This window comes from Bombina bombina, chromosome 3 (genome assembly GCF_027579735.1).
Source record: "Bombina bombina isolate aBomBom1 chromosome 3, aBomBom1.pri, whole genome shotgun sequence".
NCBI lineage: Eukaryota > Metazoa > Chordata > Amphibia > Anura > Bombinatoridae > Bombina > Bombina bombina.
In genome coordinates, this window is record NC_069501.1 from 287,622,226 (window position 1) to 287,644,616 (window position 22,391).

Here is a 22,391-nt window from a genome sequence, read left to right on the forward strand (position 1 = left end):
TGATAGCACCTGCGTGGCCACGCAGGACTTGGTATGCAGATCTGGTGGACATGTCATCTGTTCCACCGTGGACTCTGCCGATAAGGCAGGACCTTCTAATCCAGGGTCCATTCAAGCATCCAAATCTAATTTCTCTGCGTCTGACTGCTTGGAGATTGAACGCCTGATTTTATCAAAGCGTGGTTTCTCTGAGTCGGTCATTGATACCCTGATTCAGGCCAGATAGCCACCAGGAAAATCTATCATAAGATATGGCGAAAATATCTTTATTGGTGTGAATCCAAGGGTTACTCATGGAGTAAGATTAGGGTTCCTAGAATATTGTCTTTTCTCCAAGAAGGATTGGAGAAGGGATTATCCGCTAGTTCCTTAAAAGGACAGATATCTGCTTTGTCTATTCTTTTACACAAACGTCTGGCAGATGTCCCAGACGTTCAGGCGTTTAGTCAGGCCTTAGTCAGAATCAAGCCTGTATTCAAACCTGTTGCACCGCCATGGAGCTTAAACTTAGTTCTTAAAGTTCTTCAAGGGGTTCCGTTTGAACCTATGCATTCCATAGATATTAAGCTTCTATCTTGGAAAGTTCTGTTTTTAGTAGCTCTCTCTTCGGCTCGAAGAGTTTCTGAGTTATCTGTTTTACAGTGTGACTCACCTTATCTCGTTTTCCATGCAGATAAGGTGGTTTTGCGTACCAAACCTGAATTCCTTCCTAAGGTTGTTTCTAATAGGAATATCAATCAGGAAATTGTTGTTCCTTCTCTGTGTCCTAATCCTTCTTCCAAGAAGGAACGTCTGTTGCACAATCTTGATGTGGTTTGTGCTTTAAAGTTCTACTTACAAGCAATCAAGGATTTCCGTCAAACATCTTCATTGTTTGTTGTCTATTCTGGTAAGTGGAGAGGTCAAAAGGCTACGGCTACCTCTCTTTTTGGCTGAAAAGCATAATCAGTTTGGCTTATGAGACTGCTGGCCAGCAGCCTCCTGAAAGGATTACTGCTCATTCTACTAGAGCAGTGGCTTCCACATGGGTTTTTAAAAATGAGGCTTCTGTTGAACAGATTTGTAAGGCGGCGACTTGGTCTTCGCTTCATACTTTTTCCAAATGTTACAATTTTTATACTTTTGCTTCTTCGGAGGCTTTTTTTGGGAGAAAGGTTCTACAAGCAGTGGTGCCTTCCGTTAAAGGTACCTGTCTTGTCCCTCCCTTCATCCATGTCCTAAAGCTTTGGTATTGGTATCCCACAAGTATGGTTGAATCAGTGGACTCGATACATCTTGCAAGAGAAAACAGAATTTATGCTTACCTGATAAAATTTCTTTCTCTTGCGATGTATCAAGTCCACGGCCCGCCCTGTCTATTTAAGACGGGTAGTATATTTTTATTTAAGAAACTTCAGTCACCACTGCACCCTATAAGTTTCTCTTTTTTCTTCCTAACCTTCGGTCGAATGACTGGGGGGTGGAGCTAGGGGAGGAGCTATATAGACAGCTCTGCTGTGGGTGCTCTTTTTGCCACTTCCTGTTGGGAAGGAGAATATCCCACAAGTTTGGATGAATCCGTGGCCTCGATACATCGCAAGAGAAAGAAATTTATCAGGTAAGCATAAATTCTGTTTTTAACTGCAATCATGTGAGTATAACCAGTTTGAGCGCCTACCACATTGTCTGAAATCTGCTACACTATTGTGAGCTCTTTTATTTTGGATGTGAAAGCAACAAGGTTGACTCAGAGGACGTGGGCAGTTTGGTTCCCTGGAGGTGATACAGCGCCGCCACTTTCAACACCATCATGTCAAACTCTCAGTGAGAGTATTGATGTAAGTTAGAGTCCGTCCTTTAGGTTTAAAATTGAGCACTTGCATTTTTTTTTATTAACGGAGGTTCTGTCTATATTAGAGGTTCCAGAGACCGCACTGCCTCTGAACCTATAATACCTAAATTAGACAGAGTTTACAAAGACAGGAAAGTTCATTTGACTTTTCCTGTGTCAGTTAAAATGGCAAACATTGTTAACAACGAATGGGAAAGAATTGGATCTTCCTTTTCCCCCTTGTCTACTTTTAAGAAGTTGTTCCCGGTCCAGGACTCTCAACTGGATTTGTGGGGCTCCATTCCTAAGGTGGATGGTGCTATCTCTACGCTTGCTAAACTTACTACTATACCTCTTGAGGATAGTTTTTTTTACTTTCAGAGAGCCAATGGATAAGAAAATGGAAACCTTTCTGAGAAAGATGTTTCAACATACGGGATTTTTATTTCAACCGGAGGCTGCAGTTGCCGCGGTTGCCGGAGCAGCTACCTACTGGTGCGACTCTTTGTCGGAATAGGAATTGTTGTAATAGGTAAAAACACACTCAACCATTGTTTTTACCTATTACATTTATGTGTTCTTATCTATGCTCTTGACAAAGACGTGTAAAACGTTGAAACGCGTTGAGCTAATAAAATACCTTTTTACCAAAGTGGGAAGATTGTGAATATCCTTCTTTGCTGTGCCAAGCTGGATTATCTTTATATATGAAGTAAGTTACTACATTTTTTTCTTTTATTATTGGATATTTTGGTCATTTGAGTTTCCATCCATTTACAGTCTGCCTTTTGGATACCTTTGAAAATTGACATCCAATACCACAATCCTGTGGTTTCTCACTACCTGGTGACATATTCCATTGGAGCTGAACAGATACAACTTATGGAGTGAGTATACTGCACCCATATTAATTGGCTTTTACATACACTCCAAACCTTTTTTCTCTTCATTTATTAGAGAAAAATCACCTAACAGACTTGCGCCATCTACTACCATTTTCCTATCTCTACACAGTCACAGAGGAGAGACTGCAAGAAGGCTGCGGTCTAACCTAAAAGGAGAGTATTAGTTCTTAGTTCATCTGTTACAGAATGTTGTTTGTTTATTCAACACTGTGTTTATTCCATCTAACACTTCTGTATATTGCTTGTATCAAGACAGAATAAAAGCTCTGAGAAATGCTAATTCTTTTATCTGTGATGCGAACATGCAAATTATTCGCCTACATGCAAAGGCCTCTGACTTTGCGATCCTAGCCTGCCAGGTGCTCTGGTTGAAGTCTTGGTCTGCGGATATGACTTCTAAGTCCAGACTCCTTTCTCTTCCCTTCAAGGGAAAGATTTTATTTGGTCCAGGCCTGGACTCCATTATTTCTACGGTTACCGGAGGCAAGGGTGTCTTCCTACCGCAAGATAAGAAGAACAAGTCTAAGGGACGGCAATCTTCTAGCTTTCGTTTTGACAAATCCCAACGACAACAATCCACCTCCAAGCCCGAGCAACCCAAGAGAACTTAGAAGCCAGCTCAGTTCTGGAATAAGTTCAAGCAGAATAAGAAGCCTGACGAAAATAAATCGTCATGAAGGGGCGGCCCCCGGGTTCGGATCGTGTAGGGGCAGACTGTCTCTTTTTTCAGATGCTTGGTTCAGGGACATACAGGATCCGTGGGTCTGGGAGGTCGTACTCAGGGATACAAGATAGGCTTCAAATATCATCCGCCTAGGGGCAAATTCCTACTCTCTAACCTGTCTACAGACCAGAAAAGAGGGATGGCTTTCTAGGGTGCCTTCTGGACCTATCCTCCTTAGGAGTTGTTGTCTCGTGCCTATCGAAGAAAGAGGTGTTTGGGGTTTTATTCAAACCTTTTCGTGGTCCCAAGGAAGGAGGGAACTTTCCCCCCAATTCTGGAACTAAAGTTCTTAAACAAATTTCTCAGTGTCCCTTCCTTCAAGATAGAGACGAGAAGGTCCATCCTTCCTTTAATTCAGGAAGGTCAGTTTATGACCACTATAGATCTTAAGGACGCTTACCTTCATGTTCCAATCCACAGGTAACACTTTCAGTTTCTGAGGTTTGCATTCCTGGACCAGCACTTCCAGTTCATTGCCCTTCCGTTTGTCCTAGCTACTGCTCCAAGAATCCTTATGAAGGTTCTGGGGGCTCTTTGAGCCGTTGCCAGAACTCAGGGTATTACAGTAGCCCCATACTTGAATGATATTCTTGTGCAAGCACCATCTTGTCGTCTTACGGAAGAATACTCAGATTCCCTTCTCAGTCTTCTTCGATCACATGGATGGAAGATATCCCAAGTACCAGGGTGGAATTCCTGGGTGCTATAATAGACTCCATATCCATGAGGCTATTTCTAACAGACCAGAGACGTTGCAAGCTAATTTCGGCATGTCTTGCCCTCCGGACCTTCTGGAGTCCCTCTGTGACTCAGTGTATGGAGGTGATTGGTCTCATGGAGTCCTGCATGGACATCATTCCTTTTTGCCAGTTTCGGTCTCGGACCTTTACAACTGTGCATGCTGAGACAGTGGAACGGCGATCTTTCTGATCTGTCTCTACAGATTGTATTAGACAGACGGTCAAGAGAATCGCTCTCTTGGTGGCTCTGTCCAGATCATCCGTCCCGAGGGATGTGCTTTTTAAGACCATCCTAGGAGATTGAGATTTTGGACACAAGCCTATCCGGATGGGGAGCTGTTTGGGGTGCCAGGAAGGCACAGGGGTTGTGGACTCAGGAGGAGTCCTCCCTCCAGATCAATATTTTGGAACTACGGGCATCTTCATTGCCTAGAAGGCTTTGGCCACTTCTGGGTTATCGGATTCCAATCAGACAATATATCCTCGGAGGCTTACATCAACCATCAGGGGGGGAACAAGAAGTTCCTTGGCAATGAAGGAAGTATTAAAAAAGGGGGGTTAGTGGTAACTCCTATAAACTGCAGGCAAGTATATAAAGCAAGACAGCTTAAAGGGACACTGTACCCAAAATTTTTCTTTTGTAATTCAGAAAGAGCATGCAATTTTAAGCAACTTTCTAACTTACTCCTATTATCAATTTTTCTTCGTTCTCTTGATATCTTTATTTGAAAAAGAAGGCATCTAAGCTTGTTTTGGGTTCAGTACTCTGGACAGCAAGTTTTTTATTGGTGAATGAATTTATCCACCAATCAGCAAGGACAACCCAGGTTGTTCAACAAAAATGGGCCGGCATCTAAACTTACATTCTTGCATTTCAAATAAAGATACCAAGAGAAAGAAGAAAAATTGATAAAAGGAGTAAATTAGAAAGATGCTTAAAATGTCATGCTGAATCTGAATAACGAAATAAAAAAATTGGGTACAGTGTCCCTTTAAGATATTGTTCCCGGAACTTAGAACCAAATATCCACTCACCCCTGAGGTACTGCAACACTAGGATATCCGAGACTTACTCATCCAGACTTACAGAGGATTTCCGCAGGACATCAGGGAGACTGTAGACCAACAGACCGAGAGCTTGCTCGGCGAGCATATACACTACTTCCTCCCGGTGCGACCGCCTTCCAGGTACTGGTGCGCAGCACTCGGCTCCAAACAGTAACGTCAATCGTGACGTGTGGGGTGAGGATAATCTTCACCCGGGGGTTGCAAAATCGCTAAGAGGAATGGCAGGATCCTCAGCTGGTGTCAATTGAAGATAAAAACGAAGATAGGATCCAGCAAGGAATACTTTAAATATGAAATTTATTGACAAAAGTTAAAATAGCCAAACATAGGCTGGAGGGTGCAACTGGACAAACGGTGTGTGAGCGTGACACCAATGGCTTACATGTTTCGGCAATCATCTGTAATCATAGCCCTAGGTGTCACAGTTGTGAATTACTTAATAACCTGAGGTTACATTCTAATAGGTTAAAACCTAAAGTATAAAACACGCCCATCACAACACACAAACATTAAGTTAACCCCTTATACAAGTACATAGCTTAAGTTATTCAATAAATAGAAAAAGCTCAAAAGGAAATCTGGAATATACAATGCAAATTTGATAGAAAATAAATGCATACATGTATATATATACATGCAGAAAAGGTAATACCATGCAAAATTATAAACACTAGAGATACAATAAAATATCATAAATGTATCACATACTTAAGGTTTATAAAATATGCAAAATATACAAAAACGCAAAATATGCAGAATATGCTAAAAATGTAGATATGCAAGAATATGGATCTAAAATAAGACAGCTAAATTACAAACAAGGCAGATAGATGCACAACTACAATGATAGTTAAAGGGACACTGAATCCAAAAAAATTCTTTTGTGATTCAGATAGAGCATGACATTTTAAGCAACTTTCTAATTTACTCCTATTATCAAAATTTCTTCATTCTCTTGGTATCTTTATTTGAAATGCAAGAATGTAAGTTTAGATGCCGGCCCATTTATGGTGAAGAACCTGGGTTGTCCTTGCTGATTGGTGGATAAATTCATCAACCAATAAAAAATTGCTGTCCAGAGTTCTGAACAAAAAAAGCTTAGATGCCTTCTTTTTCAAATAAAGATAGCAAGAGAATGAAGAAAAATTGATAATAGGAGTAAATTAGAAAGTTGCTTAAAATTACATGCTCTATCTGAATCGCGAAAGAAAAAAAATTGGGTTCAGTGTCCCTTTAAGTTAAACACATAAGCACCTAACAACTTGAATGTATATGCTAAACTTATGAAAGCATGATTATAGTAGGTGATTAGTATGCAAAGGATAAAGTATGTCCTAACAATGTAAATTGGTTGTAACAAAACTATATATATGAGTGAAGGATAGATACATGTAAGTATGTATAAAAATATACATATTTAAAAATTAGAAATTGGAAGTACACTTTTTCTAAGTGCAAGATAGAATAATTTTGTAAGAGAACAAGAGGGACCTAGAGGTTCACTCCCAAAAATTAATCGGGTCATAGTTGGAATTTAAACCTAATGGGAGTCTGGTTTTCAGTACAAAAATCCAGTGGACCTCACGTTTGGCTAAAATGCTTTCCAAATTACCCCCCCCGGTTTGGTACCCGGGCTTTCTCAATAGCTGCCCACCTAAAAGAATTAAGACTACAGTCATGTTTAGTGGCAAAGTGTTGAACTAAGGGCGTAGTTGATGTGCCCCTAGAAATTGTTGAAAAGTGCTCCCTGATACGGGAGTTGATGTCCCTAGAGGTTAATCCAACGTATTGGACATTACATTTAATGCATGAAATCAGATAGATTAGGTCAGTACTCTTGCAATTGAGGCAAGTCTTAATGGGGTACGTTTTGACCAGTCACTGACAAAGTAAATTCAGAGGTCACTTGTGCATAATCACATGGTTTGCATTTACGATGACCACACTTAAACATGCCCAGATGTTTGAGCCAGAAACTAGATGGACGTGTTGTCTGTTTAAGTTGGGTGGGTGCTAAGATGGAAGCCAGTGTTGCACATTTCTTGTAGGAGCACCTAATTCCTTTTCTAACAGTCTCTACAAGTTTATCATCTGCAGCCAGAAGAGGGAAATGTTTCTTGATAATACTGCAGATTTGTGGGTATTGGGTACTGAAAGTTGTTACAAAATGAACCCCATTAAATCTGTCTGCATTACCCAGAGGCTTATCCCCTAATAATTATTTTCTATCAAATTTGCATTGTATATTCCAGATTCCCTTTTGAGCTTTTTCTATTTTTTTGTATAAGCTATGTATTAGTATAAGGGGTTAACTTAATGTTTGGGTGTTGTGATGGGCGTGTTTTATACTTTAGGTTTTAACCTATTAGAATGTAACCTCAGGTTTTTAAGTAATTCACAACTGTAACACCTAGGGCTATGGTTACAGCTGGTTGCCGAAACATGGGCTATGGTTACGGCTGGTTGCCGAAACATGTAAGCCATTGGTGTCACGCTCACACATCGTTTGTCCAGTTGCACCCTCCAGCCTATGTTTGGCTATTTTAACTTTTGTCAATAAATTTCATTTTTAAAGTATTTCTTGCTGGATCCTATCTTCGATGAAGGAAGTATCTCAGATTCTCTAGTGTGGGTTCACTGTCAGCGATTCACATTCCGGATGTGGACAACCCGGGAGGCGGATTTTCTCAATCCTTCCACCCAGGGGAATGGTCTCTCCATCCCAAGGTGTTTGCAGAGATATGCAGCAAGTGGGGGACGCCGGAGATAGATCTCATGGTGTCTCATCTCAAAACCAAGCTACCCTGGTACGGGTCGAGGTCGAGGGATCCCCAAGCGGATCTAATAGATGCTCTTGCAGTGCCCTGGAGGTTCAGACTCCTATATCTTTTTTCCTCCATTACCGCTTCTTCCTCGAGTGGTGGCCCGCATCAAGCAGGAGCGGGTATAAGTAATCCTGATTACTCAATCGTGGCCTCGAAGGATGTGGTTCGCGGATCTAGTGGGGATGTCCATCTCCTCCGTGGAAGTTACTTTGTCCCAGTGACCTACTGTTACAAGGTCTATTCATCAAAATCTAGATTCTCTGAGGCTGACTGTGTGGAGATTGAACACTTAGTCTTAGCAAAGAGAGGTTTCTCTGAGAGTGTCATTGATACTCTTATTCATGCTCGTAAACCAGTTACTCTGTATATCTACCACAAAGGGTGGAGGACCTACTTATTCTGGTGTGAAGAGCGTGGTTTTTCCTGGCACCGAGTTAAGGTTGCCAGGATCTTATCTGTTCTCCAGGATGCACTGGAGAAGGGCCTTTCTGCTAGTTTCCTGAGAGGACAGATTTCGGCCCTGTCGGTTTTATTGCACAAGAGGCTGGCTGAGCTTCCAGATGTGCAGTCCCTTGTTAAGGTTCTGATTAGGATCAGACCTGTGTTTAGATCTGGGGCTCCTCATTGGAGCCTAAATCTTGTTCTTCGTGTTTTGCAACAGGCTCTGTTTGAGCCTCTGAATTCCGTGGACATTAAATTGTTATCTTGGAAGGTTCTCATTTTAATGGCTATTGCCTCTGCCTGTAGAGTTTCTGATATCTCTGCTTTGCGATGTGAGTTCCCTTATCTGATTTTTCATGCAGATAAGGCAGTTTTACGTACTAAATTAGGTTTTCTTCCTAGGGTTGTATCAGATCGCACCATCAATCAAGAGATTGTGGTTCCTTCCTTTTCCTAATCCTTCATCGATGGAACGCTTACTTCACCATTTGGATGTGGTTCGCGCATTCTTCAGGCTACTAAGGAGGTTAGACAATCTTCCTCTTTGTTGTCTATTCAGAGAAGCGTAATGGGCAGAAGACTACTTCGAATTCCCTATCTTGTTGGTTAAGGAGTTTCATCTGCTTAGCTTACGAGACAGCGGGACATCATCCTCCTGAGAGGATAACGGCTCATTCCACTAGAGCAGTGGCTTCCTCTTGGGTCTTTAAGAACGAGGCCTCTATGGATCAATTTTTTAAGGCGGCTACCTGGTCCTCCTTACATACTTTTTCTAATTTTTACTAGTCTCATGTTTTTGCTTCTGCTGAAGCAGCTTTCGGGGGAAAGGATTTGCAGGCTGTGGTGCCCTCAGAATAGGGTCCGCCTCTTTCTCTTTGTTCCCTCCTTTTATTTATTCAGTGTCTTTTGGAGCTTGGGTATAGTTTTCCCAACAGTAAGGAATGAAGCCGTGGACTCTCCCTATCTTAGGAAGGAAAACATAATTTATGCTTACCAGATAAATTCCTTTCCTTCCGGATAGGGAGAGTCTACAGCCCCCGCCCGTTTTTTCTCATCTAAGGGTGGCCCCCTATTATTTATCTTATTCTTCTGGCACCATTTATACCCTGATATTTCTCCTACTTTTCTTTGTTCCCTCGGCAGAATGACTGAGGTAATGAGGAAGTGGGAGGGATATGTAAGCCTTTGGCTGGGGGTGTCTTTGCCTCCTCCTGGTGGCCAGGTGTTGTATTTCCCAACAGTAAGGAATTAAACCGTGGACTCTCCCTATCCGGAAGGAAAGGAATTTATCTGGTAAGCATAAATTATGTTATCTTATGTCATTTAGGCAATATTTACATGTCATAATACAGTTTATACATGTAAGCTAGATAGTTTTATATCATTTTTAATACCTACATACCCTCAGAAAGATAGTACAGTACTGTAATCAGAAAGGTAATATGTGTTGTTTTAAATAAATATAGACCATTATTTGCATGTTAGAACACAAAAAAACAAACCAAAGACACAGGCAGGAAAAATTTTAATTTTTAATAATTGTATTGAAAAAAAATATTTGGGATTTGTACCTGTATATAAATCCAACCAATGAAACTTCATATTCTTTTAGTAGCTTTTGCTTAATGTATCTAGTAATGTTTTCAATTTAGTTGATTGCACAATATTATTTGTCACATTTAGGTGTTTTTAGCATTTTCACAAGAATCCTTTTATTGCCGCTGACCTCTAAGTCTGACTCTGGGCTTTTTTGCTTTTATAGGCTTTGTTCGAGTTACCCTCAGAAACTTCTGGTTCCTGTGTGGATTACTGACAAAGAGCTGGAGAATGTTGCTTCTTTCCGATCTTGGAAGCGTATTCCGGTTGTGGTATACAGGTAATTTAATATAATAACAGGAAAGCAAAAGGAAAATTCTAGACAAAACCTGAACATACGCCAAAGAGATATACATGTAAAGGTACTAATAGGTGTGTGTGTTTTTTAAATTCAATCTTAGACACACACGTACAGGAGCAGTGATAGCCCGCTGCAGCCAGCCGGAGATTAGCTGGTGGGGTTGGCGTAATGCTGATGATGAGTACTTGGTCACCTCAATTGCAAAGGCCTGTGTGCTGAACCCAGGAAGCAAAGTAACTTCTGGAAACCTCAAAGGCAGTAGCGATGGAGGTGAAAACACAGACACCGACTTTGGTAAGAGGCGCTTTTAAACTGTATCATTATTGTAAAGAAAATTTGAAGGGACATAATGTAAAACAGAAAATGTTTACAAGCCTTTTATTATTGCACTGTTGCTTGCATAGAACTACTTTCTAATTGAAAGTTGTATATAACCCAGAAGAACTGTAGATTGTTGCTAGGCAACTTTTGACTCTATGCACTAATGGGACCCATCTGGTGAGCCAATGACAAGAGGCATATACGTGCGGACAGTAATCACCAGCTAGCTCCCAGTACTGCATAGCTGCTCCTGAGCCTACCTGGCTATGCATTTCAACAAAAGAACAAAAATATTTTATAATATAAGTAAATTGAAAAGTCTCTTAAAATTTCATGCTGTCTAATTGAGATTTTCATGACCCTTTAATTTAATCTGTTAACTTGATAACTTCTTCAGCAACATTAAAGCATAATAAAACATTAGAACTATACCACTGAGCAGTAAACATTTGTAAAACTATTAAACAGTCAAATATTTTTATAGTTTTAAGCCTTTTACAAAATGTGTATTAGGAGCGATGTATGTGTCCCTCTTGTGTTAATCTAAATAAATTCAATCTAAATATTCTCATATTTAACATATTTATAGAATTTATTAATACAGGTACAAATCCCCAAATCTGGAATTCCAAAATCCAGACTTTTTCCAAAATCTAAACTTGAATGTTATCTTGTCTGCCTCTTTGGTTTTTGTGTAATAAAAATCTTTCTGTAACAATTGGAAAAAATCTTCTGCCCAGGGTGCACTTAAAATACATGTGTACAGTTCAAGAAAGAAAAAGGCACTCACCGGGTCTTGAATTCTTATTCCTTTTATTATAGTAACCTTAATGGGGCCTTAATACCCATTTTGATATGCAATGTTTCTTGTAATGATCCTGTTTGTACATATTTTACACGTAATAGTATATTGTGTAGTACAGCTAGCCATAGACTCATACTCTGAGTCTGTCAGTTCTTAAATTATACAGGGATGATTAAAGGGACACTGTACCCCAAATTTTTCTTTCGTGATTCAGATTGAGCATGAAATGTTAAGCAACTATTTTCTTCATTCTCTTGGTATCTTTATTTGAAATGCAAGAATGTAAGTTTATATGCCGGCCCATTTTTGGTGAACAACCTGGGTTGTCTTGCTGATTGGTGGATAAATTCATCCACCAATAAAAAAGTGCTGTCCAGAGTACTGAAACAAAAAAAAGCTTAGATGCCTTCTTTTTCAAATAATGATAGCAAGAGAACGAAGAAAAATTGATAATAGGAGTAAATTAGAAAGTTGCTTAAAATTGCATGCTCTTTCTGAATTACAAAAGAAAACATTTGTGTCCCTTTAAGATTGTATTAAGATTGTATTCATAATTTGTAAGTCTTTTTGACATATTCCCACCTAGTTAATGCAATTTGTGCAGTAAGTAGGATTCATTTGTGTCCCTGGTCAAATTAATTATGTCCTGTTTCATAATTACACTTGATATTCATTACTTGCCTGTTTTTTTGTAAGTAACAAATTACTTATTCCCCTCAGTAGTTAAGATATAATATTTCTTTATAGCCAATTTTTGTTTTTGTCAAGTTTTGTTACATATTGGGAAGATGGGTTATTTATCACATATATCAGGGCTACTTAGGTTACATTTTTGTTTTTTTGTTTATAGGAACATTGTTACATTGTAATTTCAGGCATTTTCCATTTTTAACTTTGCTTTTAGTTGTTTGTCCCAATGCAGCCACTGTAGTTATCTCTGAGCATGCTCAGTTGCGCAGATAATAAGCTGCAGGTGTTTAGCATTCACAGTACATTTTGGAGGGTATTTAAGGGGAGTAAGTGGCACTATTTTTGTTATCTGTCTGAGGAAGGGGCTAGCCTCCCCCGAAACGTCACAGTTCAATTAAAGAAGTTTGTGTTTTCACAGCGGAGAGTGCTGGACCTGTTTTTTTCATTTGTTTACTTTTCCTACCCAGAGCACCCTGGAAGTTGGAAGTTTGTGTGTGCAGATCCCCTGCTTGATGTTTTCATATATATATATACTAGTCCTAAAGCCCGTTGACACGGGCCGTGTTGTGATTGTGATTAATTTTCATTCTCTCTCTCTCTCTCTCTCTCTCTCTCTCTCTCTCTCTCTCTCTCTCTCTCTCTCTCCCTCTCTCTCTCCCTCTCTCCCTCTCTCTCTCCCTCTCTCCCTCCTGTGCGCCTTCACTTGCCGGTCCTCGCGCTGCTTTGTGTCACTGAGCAGCTGTGCTGCCGGGTCCTCGCGCTGCTGCCGGGTGGGTGCGCGTGCGATCAGCGGCAAGAGTTTGTCTGAACTGCGCATGACGGCATCAGACAAACTCTTGTCTTTTATAATATAGGATAATTCCAGGCAGAGTATGGCACTCACAAATCTTTGACCGGAGTTCTGCAGCAGGCAAAGCATACAAAACAAAAAGAAGCAGGCACTCACCGGTATTTAAATAAAGGATATCTTTTAATCCCACAAGGTGTGACGTTTCGGAGTATTTCCTCCTTCCTCAGACATAACATAATATATATGGTACTATGTATATAGCAGTATTAAAATAGATATAAAACTACCTTTAGGCATGACATATAAATATTGCCTACATGACACAAGATAATGTTGTTTACATTTGGTCCCATCCCCTCTCCAAGATGTCCTATTTTACAGATGCAAATTTACAAATATTCTGAAATCTAAACTTTTTCTAGTCCCGAGCAATTTAGACTTTGTATGTGTGTGCTATTGGCAGTAAACCTGCTATGAAACACATTTTACTCCCCATACAAAAAGGTACTAAAAAGTTTTCTTGAATCCTTCCTGTCTGTTAAGATATATTTGTGTTTTAAGGTAAATAACATTTTGTTTTCTTCCTCTTAGATTCTTCACTTACAGTCTGTCCAGGGATCGAAGTTGGGGGAGCCCCACAGAAGTTACTAATACTGGATGCCAGATCTTACACAGCTGCTGTGGCAAACAGGGCAAAAGGAGGAGGGTGTGAATGTGAAGGTAATTGTAACTAAATTAAAAGATGGGGTAATTAACAAAAGGTTTTATTGTCGGTAAGTCACAATAGATTTGATCTTAAAGGGACATGAAACCCACAATTTTACCTCCATGATTCAGATAGTGCGAACACTTAAATAAATTCTTGTTATCCTGTGTTGAAGGAGCTGAACAGATACGGTGAGCCAATCACACCAGTAATATATATGCAGCCACCAATCATCAGCTTCCAGTAGTGCATTGCTGCTCATGTGTTACCTATGTATGCTTTTCAACAAAGGATACAAAGAGAATGAAGCAAATTAGAATTAAAATGTTTAACATTACATGGTTTAAGTATCAAAAATAACACCACTAATAAAAGGGGCTGTTGCCCTGTGAGGTGAAAACGTTTTGTGACTCATTTTAGTAGTAACTTGATTTACTATATTTGTAAAAGTCAGGTACAAATTTGGTATATTGTGTTTATGGCACTGGGGAGCAGATTCCAGTCCAGGTATTATGTGCTCTTATTATTCATCACGCTCTGGACATTCACTAAGGATGCAGAATGTCAGTAAGGGGATCCGCCTTTAAGGTTGTAAAATTGAGAATGGTTATTTCTGTCTATTCCACCTCAGAAGTTGTGGAGTATAATTTGCTGTATGAGCTAAAATATAGGCTTGCATGTATAGTGGATTTCATTTATAGTTCCCCCACTCTGGAAGAGGTTACATACTACAAGCAACCTAGATGCCTCGTATTATGCTCTGCTAAAATATAAGTTCATAGATAAGCTACAAACTGTAATAAATGACCATTTAGCGTTTGGTAAGAGTACATTATAGAGGGCATCATAATCAAACTATTTTGAGTTTGTGTATGAAAGTATCTCAGCATATTGTTTTTTATATTAACCCTTTGAGTGCTAATGACGGCTCTGAGCCGTCACAGAGTTTCTCACTCTGGTGCTAATGACGGCTCAGAGCAGTCACTAGCACTCTCCCACCTTGAGGGAGATCTGGGGGCTCCTTACTGCTCCTACCCTGGCGATCATGCCTGTAGAGTGACAGGCATCGCCAGGGCTTCACGTGATGTGCGGTGACGTCACCGCACAACTTTATTTATACTTAACAATGTTAAGTATAAGAGGAGGAGGCATGCTGCTTAGAAGCCTGTATCTCAGGCATCTAAGCGGCTATAGACCCCCAAGACCCATTGTTGGAAAGGTAATCGCTTAACCTTTCCAACAGTGTAAGTCTTGGGGGTCTGTAAAAAAAAAAAAAAAGTTAAAAAAAATGTTTTCTAAAATAAAATATTAGCACCCAGGTGGGAAATGACTTAGCAGCCAAAGGGTTAAAAAAAAAAAGTTACGTTAATAAAACAGAAATTGGATATTTGTGCCCAGCTTATCTATTGAACAGATAGTTTATCAGCTGGTACACAACTTTTAAGCCATTTAACAATGTAAATGTGTATTTCGATTGCTCTTTATCTGTGGAAGTTCTTAGCCAGGCTTTCTTTCATACATGTGGTGAGAGTCCTCAATCCATTACTCCTGGGAATTGATCTTCCTTATCACTAGGCGGAGGCAAAGATTCTGAAACCCCAAGAGCTTTATAAAACCCCTCCCATTTCACATGTACCTCAGTCTTTACATTGCCTCCTCTGAAAGTGGTCAAAGAATGAAGATGTGCATTTGATTCTTCATAGAGAGGGGTTCTTGGTCTATATTGGGGTCTGGTTTCCCCTTAGAGTACAGTGCTTGTGAGAGATGGATGTAGTGTATGGTTTGTTGCCTCCTTTTCTCTTGTAAGGTGTATCCAGTCCACTGATTCATCCATTACTTGTGGGATATTCTCCTTCCCAACAGGAAGCTGCAAGAGGATCACCCACAGCAGAGCTGTCTATATAGCTCCTCCCCTAACTGCCACCTCCCAGTCATTCTCTTGCAGCTCTCGACAAGGGAAGCAGCTAGAGAGATGTGGTGCATTAATGTAGTTTATCTTCAATCAAAAGTTTGTTATTTTCAAATGGTACCGGAGTTGTACTATTTTAGCCTCAGGCAGAAAGTTGAAGAAGAGTCTGCCTGTGGTCTTTGATGATCTTAGCAGCTTGAAACTAAGATCCACTGCTGTTCTCACACATAACTGAAGAGATGGGTAACTTCAGCTGGGGGAATAGCGTGCAGGGTCTCCTTCTCTGAGGTATGTGCAGTTTTAAATTGATGATAAATGATAAGCTAGAAAATGCTGATAATACCGGATTTATTTAAGGTAAGCCTGATTACAGTGATTTAATAACGACTGGTATCATGCTTGCTGTAAAGGGTAATATTTTTATTATTTACTCACATTACTGAATAGATATAACGTTTGCTTGAGGTGTATAAACGTTTATTTCATATTGGTGATAAAACTTTATTCTGGGGCCCAGTTTTTCCACATGGCTGACTAGATTTTGCCTAGGGATAGTATTTTAAGGCCCTCTCACTGTGAGTACAGGTTGGGAGGGGCCTATTTTCCATTAGTTTTTGCAGCTTGAGACATCCAGCTTTCCTGAAGGAGTCCCTTGAACATATAGTACCTCTCTAAGGGGTTTTTGTGCCTTCCAAAGTCGTCGTATGGGCAGGTAGGGCCACAGTAGAGCTGTGGCAGTTTGTTGTGACTGTTTAAAAACGTTTATATCTTTTTTTTTTTTTTTATCCGGTTTTGAAACTAAGGGGTTAATCATCCATTTGCAAGTGGGTGCAATACTCTCTCAGCCTATTATACACACTGTAAAAATTTAGTAAGATTTACTGCTTTTTTTCACTGTTTTGCAGTTTCTGTGATTGTTTTTTTCTCTTAAAGGCACAGTACCGTTTTTATTTTTTGCTTGTTCACAGTTATTAAAGTGTTTTCCAAGCTTGCTGGTCTCATTACTAGTCTGTTTAAACATGTCTGACATAGAGGAAACTCATTGTTCATTATGTTTAGAAGCCATTGTGGAACCCCCTCTTAGAATGTGTACCAAATGCAGTGATTTTACTATAGATTACAAAGACCATATTCTGGCTTTAAAAAATTTATCACCAGAAGAAATTGACAAGGAGGAAGTTATGCCGTCTAACTCTCCCTACGTGTCAGATCCTATAAATCCCGCTCAGGGGACGCCAAGTACATCAAACGCGCCCATTGCGTATACCTTGCAAGACATGGCGGAAGTTATGAATCATACCCTTACAGAGGCATTATCTAAACTGCCAGGATTGCAAGGAAAGCGAGGCAGCTCTGGGACTAGAATAAATACAGAGCTCTCTGACGCTTTAGTAGCTATCTCTGATACACCCTCACAATATAATGAAGCTGAAGCAGGGGAGCTTCAATCTGTGGGTGATTTTTCTGATTCAGGGAAGATACTTCAATCTGATTCTGATATGTCTACATTTAAATTTAAGCTTGAACACAGCGTATTGCTCAGGGAGGTTTTAGCAACTCTGGACGACTGTGACACAATTGTAGTCCCAGAGAAATGATGTAGATTGGATAAATACTATGCAGTACCTACTTACACTGATGTTTTTCCAATCCCTAAAAGGTTTTCTGAAATTATTACTAAGGAATGGGATAGACCAGGTGTACCATTCTCTCCCCCTCCTGTTTTTAAAAAGATGTTTCCTATAGACGCCGCTACACGGGACTTATGGCAGAAGGTCCCTAAGGTGGAGGGAGCAGTTTCTATTTTAGCTAAGCGTACCACTATCCCTGTCGAGGACAGTTGTGCTTTTCTAGATCCAATGGATAAAAAAATTAGAGGGTTACCTTAAGAAAATTATTATTCAACAAGGTTTTATTCTCCAGCCTCTTGCATGCATTGCCCCAGTCACTGCTGCCACGGCTTTCTGGTTTGAGTGCCTAGAGGAGGCTCTACAGGTTGAAACCCTGTTGGAAGATATTATTGACAAGCTTAGGGCCCTTAAGCTAGCCAATTCATTTGTTTCTGACGCCGTTGTTCATTTAACGCCCTTCCTCAAGACAGGTCCAACAAATTAAGGACCAAACAGTCTAGTTTTCGGCCCTTTCGAAACTTCAAGAGTGGCGCAGCTTCAACTTCCTCTAACGCAAAAAAAGATGGAACTTATGCCCAGTCTAAGCCGGTCTGGAGACCTAACCAGGCTTGGAACAAGGGGAAACAGGCCAAGAAGCCTGCTGCTGCCTCTAAGACAGCATGAAGGAGCAGCCCCCGATCCGGAAACGGATCTAGTAGGGGGCAGACTCTCTCTCTTCGCCCAGGCTTTGGCAAGAGATGTCCAGGATACCTGGGCATTGGAAATTGTGTCCAAGGGTTATCTTCTGGAATTCAAAACCTCTCCCCCAAAAGGGAGATTTCATCTCTCACTTTTATCTGCAAACCAGATAAAGAGAGAAGCATTCTTACATTGTGTTCAAGACCTCCGAGTTATGGGAGTGATCCACCCAGTTCCGCAGGAGGAACAGGGACAGGGCTTTTATTCAAATCTGTTTGTTGTTCCCAAGAAAGTTAACATTCAGACCAATCTTAGATCTCAAGATCTTAAACAAATTTCTCAGAGTCCCATCCTTCAAGATGGAGACTATTCGAACCATCCTTCCTATGATCCAGGAGGGTCAATACAGGCACTACCAGTTTGTGGCTCTTCCCTTCGGGTTGGCCACGGCACCAAGAATCTTTACAAAGGTTCTAGGGTCCCTTCTAGCGGTCCTAAGGCCGCAAGCTATAGCAGTAGCCCCTTACTCAGACGACATTTTGATACAGGCGTCGACTTTTCAAGTTGCCAGGTCTCACACGGACATTGTTCTAGCATTTCTTAGATCGCATGGGTGGAAAGTGAACGAAGAAAAAAGTTCTCTATCCCCTCTCACAAGAGTTTCCTTCCTAGGAACTCTGATAGATTCTGTAGAAATGAAGATTTACCTGACAGAGGCCAGGTTGTCAAAACTTCTGAATTCCTGCCGTGTTCTTTATTCTACTTCTCGCACTTCAGTGGCTCAGTGTATGGAAGTAATCGGCTTAATGGTAGCGGCAATGGACATAGTGCCGTTTGCCCGCCTACATCTCAGACCGCTGCAACTCTGCATGCTCAGTCAGTGGAATGGGGATTACACAGATTTGTCCCCTCTACTAAATCTGGATCAAGAGACCAGGGATTCTCTTCTCTGGTGGTTATCTCGGGTCCATCTGTCCAAGGGTATGACCTTCCGCAGGCCAGATTGGACAATAGTAACGACAGATGCCAGCCTTCTGGGCTGGGGTGCAGTCTGGAACTCCCTGAAGGCTCAGGGCTTGTGGACTCAGGAGGAGACACTCCTTCCGATAAACATTCTGGAACTAAGAGCGATATTCAATGCTCTTCAGGCTTGGCCTCAGCTAGCTGCGGTCAGGTTCATCAGATTTCAGTCGGACAATATCACGACTGTAGCTTAAATCAACCATCAAGGGGGAACAAGGAGTTCCCTAGCAATGTTGGAGGTTTCAAAAATAATTCTATGGGCAGAGGTTCACTCTTGCCATCTATCAGCTATCCATATCCCAGGAGTAGAGAACTGGGAGGCGGATTTTCTAAGTCGAAAGACTTTTCATCCGGGGGAGTGGGAACTCCATCCGGAGGTGTTTGCACAGTTGATTCAACTTTGGGGCAAACCAGAACTGGATCTCATGGCGTCTCGTCAGAACGCCAAGCTTCCTTGTTACGGGTTCAGGTCCATGGATCCCAAGGCAGCGCTGATAGATGCTCTAGCAGCGCCTTGGTCTTTAAACCTGGCTTATGTGTTTCCACCGTTTCCTCTGCTCCCTCGTCTGATTGCCAAGATCAAGCAGGAGAGAGCTTCAGTGATTTTGATAGCTACTGCGTGGCCACGCAGGACTTGGTACGCAGATCTGGTGGACATGTCATCCTTTCCACCTTTGACTCTGCCGCTGAGTCAGGACCTTCTACTTCAAGGTCCCTTCAAACATCCAAATCTAATTTCTCTGTGTCTGAATGCTTGGAGATTGAACGCTTGATTTTGTCAAAACGTGGTTTTTCCGAGTCGGTCATTGATACCTTCATTCAGACTCGAAAGCCTGTCACCAGGAAAATCTATAATAAGATATGGTGTAAATATCTTCATTGGTGTGAATCCAAGGGTTACTCATGGAGTAAAGTCAGGATTCCCAGGATATTGTCTTTTCTCCAAGAAGGATTGGAGAAGGGATTGTCAGCTAGTTCCTTAAAGGGACAGATTTCTGCTCTGTCCTTTTGCACAAGCGTCTGGCGGATGTTCCAGACGTTCAGGCGTTTTGTCAGGCTTTAGTTAGACTCAAGCCTGTGTTTAAACCTGTTGCTCCGCCATGGAGTTTAAATTTAGTTCTTAAAGTTCTTCAAGGGGTTCCGTTTGAACCTCTGCATTCCATAGATATCAAGCTTTTATCTTGGAAAGTTCTGTTCTTGGTAGCTATCTCTTAGGCTCGAAGAGTTTCAGAGTTATCTGCCTTGCAGTGTGATTCCCCTTATCTGATCTTCCATGCAGATAAGGTAGTTTTGCGTACCAAACCTGGGTTTCTTCCTAAGGTGGTATCCAATAAGAATATCAATCAAGAGATTGTTGTTCCGTCACTGTGTCCTAATCCTTCTTCAAAGAAGGAACGTCTATTACACAATCTTGACGTGATTCGTGCTTTAAAGTTTTATTTACAAGCTACTAAAGATTTTCGTCAAACATCTGCATTGTTTGTTGTCTACTCTGGACAGAGGAAAGGCCAAAAGGCTTCAGCAACTTCTCTTTCTTTTTGGTTAAGAAGTATAATCCGCTTAGCTTATGAGACTGCTGGCCTGCAGCCTCCTGTAAGAATTACAGCTCATTCCACTAGAGCGGTGGCTTCCACATGGGCCTTTAAAAATGAGGCTTCTGTTGAACAGATTTGAAAGGTGGCGACTTGGTCTTCGCTTCATACTTTTTCTAAATTCTACAAATTTGATACTTTTGCTTCCTCAGAGGCTATTTTTGGGAGAAAGGTCTTACAGGCAGTGGTGCCTTCCGTTTAAGCGCCTGCCTTGTCCCTCCCTTCATCCGTGTCCTATAGCTTTGGTATTGGTATCCCACAAGTAATGGATGAATCCGTGGACTAGATACACCTTACAAGAGAAAACAAAATTTATGCTTACCTGATAAATTTATTTCTCTTGTGGTGTATCCAGTCCACGGCCCGCCCTGTAATTTTAAGGCAGGTGTTTTTTAATTTTTAAACTACAGTCACCACTGCACCTTATAGTTTCTCCTTTCTCTTGCTTGTCTTCGGTCGAATGACTGGGAGGTGGCAGTTAGGGGAGGAGCTATATAGACAGCTCTGCTGTGGGTGATCCTCTTGCAGCTTCCTGTTGGGAAGGAGAATATCCCACAAGTAATGGATGAATCCATGGACTGGATACACCACAAGAGAAATAAATTTATCAGGTAAGCATAAATTTTGTTTTTCACCTCATGGGAAATCTGTCACAGACCCTCCATAATTGGTCACAGGGACTTGTCTTTTGCCTCCTTCTATGGATCTACAATATACTCATATTTTATAACCTCTGCTGATATGTTTCAATACTGATTTGGCTTTCTTCTGGTTGTTTGCTGGTGGACGAGTGTATTGGTAAGTATATTTCTGATGAACATTTAGACACTCTATAGCATTGTTATGGGCATATTGTAAAAAGTCTACACACCCCTATTAAAATGTCAAAAATAAATCCTTTCATAACTTTTTCCACCTTTAATGTGACCTTTAAACTGTACAACTCAATTGAAAAACAAACTGAAATCTTTTAGGTGGAGGAAAGTAAACAAAAAACTAAAATAATGTGGTTGCATAATAACTGGGGATGTAGCTGTGTTCAGAATTAAGCAATCACATTCAAAATCATGTTAAATAGGAGTCAGTACACACCTGCCATCATTTAAAGTGCCTCTGATTAACCCCCAATAAAGTTCAGCTTTTCTAGTAGGTCTTTCCTGTCATTTTCTTAGTCGCATCCTACAGCAAAAGCCATGGTCCGCAGAGAGCTTCCAAAGCATCAGAGGGATCTCATTGTTAAAAAGGTATCAGTCAGGAGAAGGGTACAAAAGAATTTCCAAGGCATTAGATATACCATGGAACACAGTGAAGTCAGTCATCATCAAGTGCAGAAAATATGGTCCAACAGTGACGTTACCAAGAACTGGAAGTCCCTCCAAAATTGATAAAAAGACGAGAAGAAAACTGGTCTGGGAGTCTGCTAAGAGGCCTACAGCAACATTAAAGGAGCTGCAGGAATATCTGGCAAGTACTGTGTGTGGTACATGTGACCTCAATCTCCCGTATTCTTCATATGTCTGGCTATGGGTTAGAGTGGCAAGACGGAAGCTTTTTCTTAAGAAAAAAAACATCCAAGCCCGGCTAAATTTTGCAAAAATACTTCTGAAGTCTCCCAAAAGCATGTGTGAAACGGTGTTATGATCTGATGAAACCAAGGTTGAACTTTTTGGCTATTATTCCAAAGATATGTATGACACAAAAACAACACTGTACATCACCAAAAGAACACCATACCCACAGTGAAGCATGGTGGTGGCAGCATCATGCTTTGGGGCTGTTTTTCTTCAGCTGGAATTGGGGCCTTTGTCAAGGTAGAGAGAATTATGAACAGTTCCA

The 22,391-nt window shown here is 40.8% G+C and overlaps 1 protein-coding gene across 2 annotated transcripts in view; it reads left to right on the top strand.

Annotated features, from left to right (window-relative positions):
* Window positions 1–22,391, top strand: part of MTMR4 (myotubularin related protein 4) — a 309,719-nt gene that overhangs the window by 188,834 nt on the left and 98,494 nt on the right. For both annotated transcript variants that reach the window (XM_053706345.1, XM_053706344.1), the window contains 3 exons: window positions 10,276–10,389; window positions 10,511–10,704; window positions 13,608–13,736. In XM_053706345.1, coding sequence (XP_053562320.1) covers window positions 10,276–10,389; window positions 10,511–10,704; window positions 13,608–13,736 — 437 coding nt within the window. The remainder of the gene's footprint in view (window positions 1–10,275; window positions 10,390–10,510; window positions 10,705–13,607; window positions 13,737–22,391) is intronic.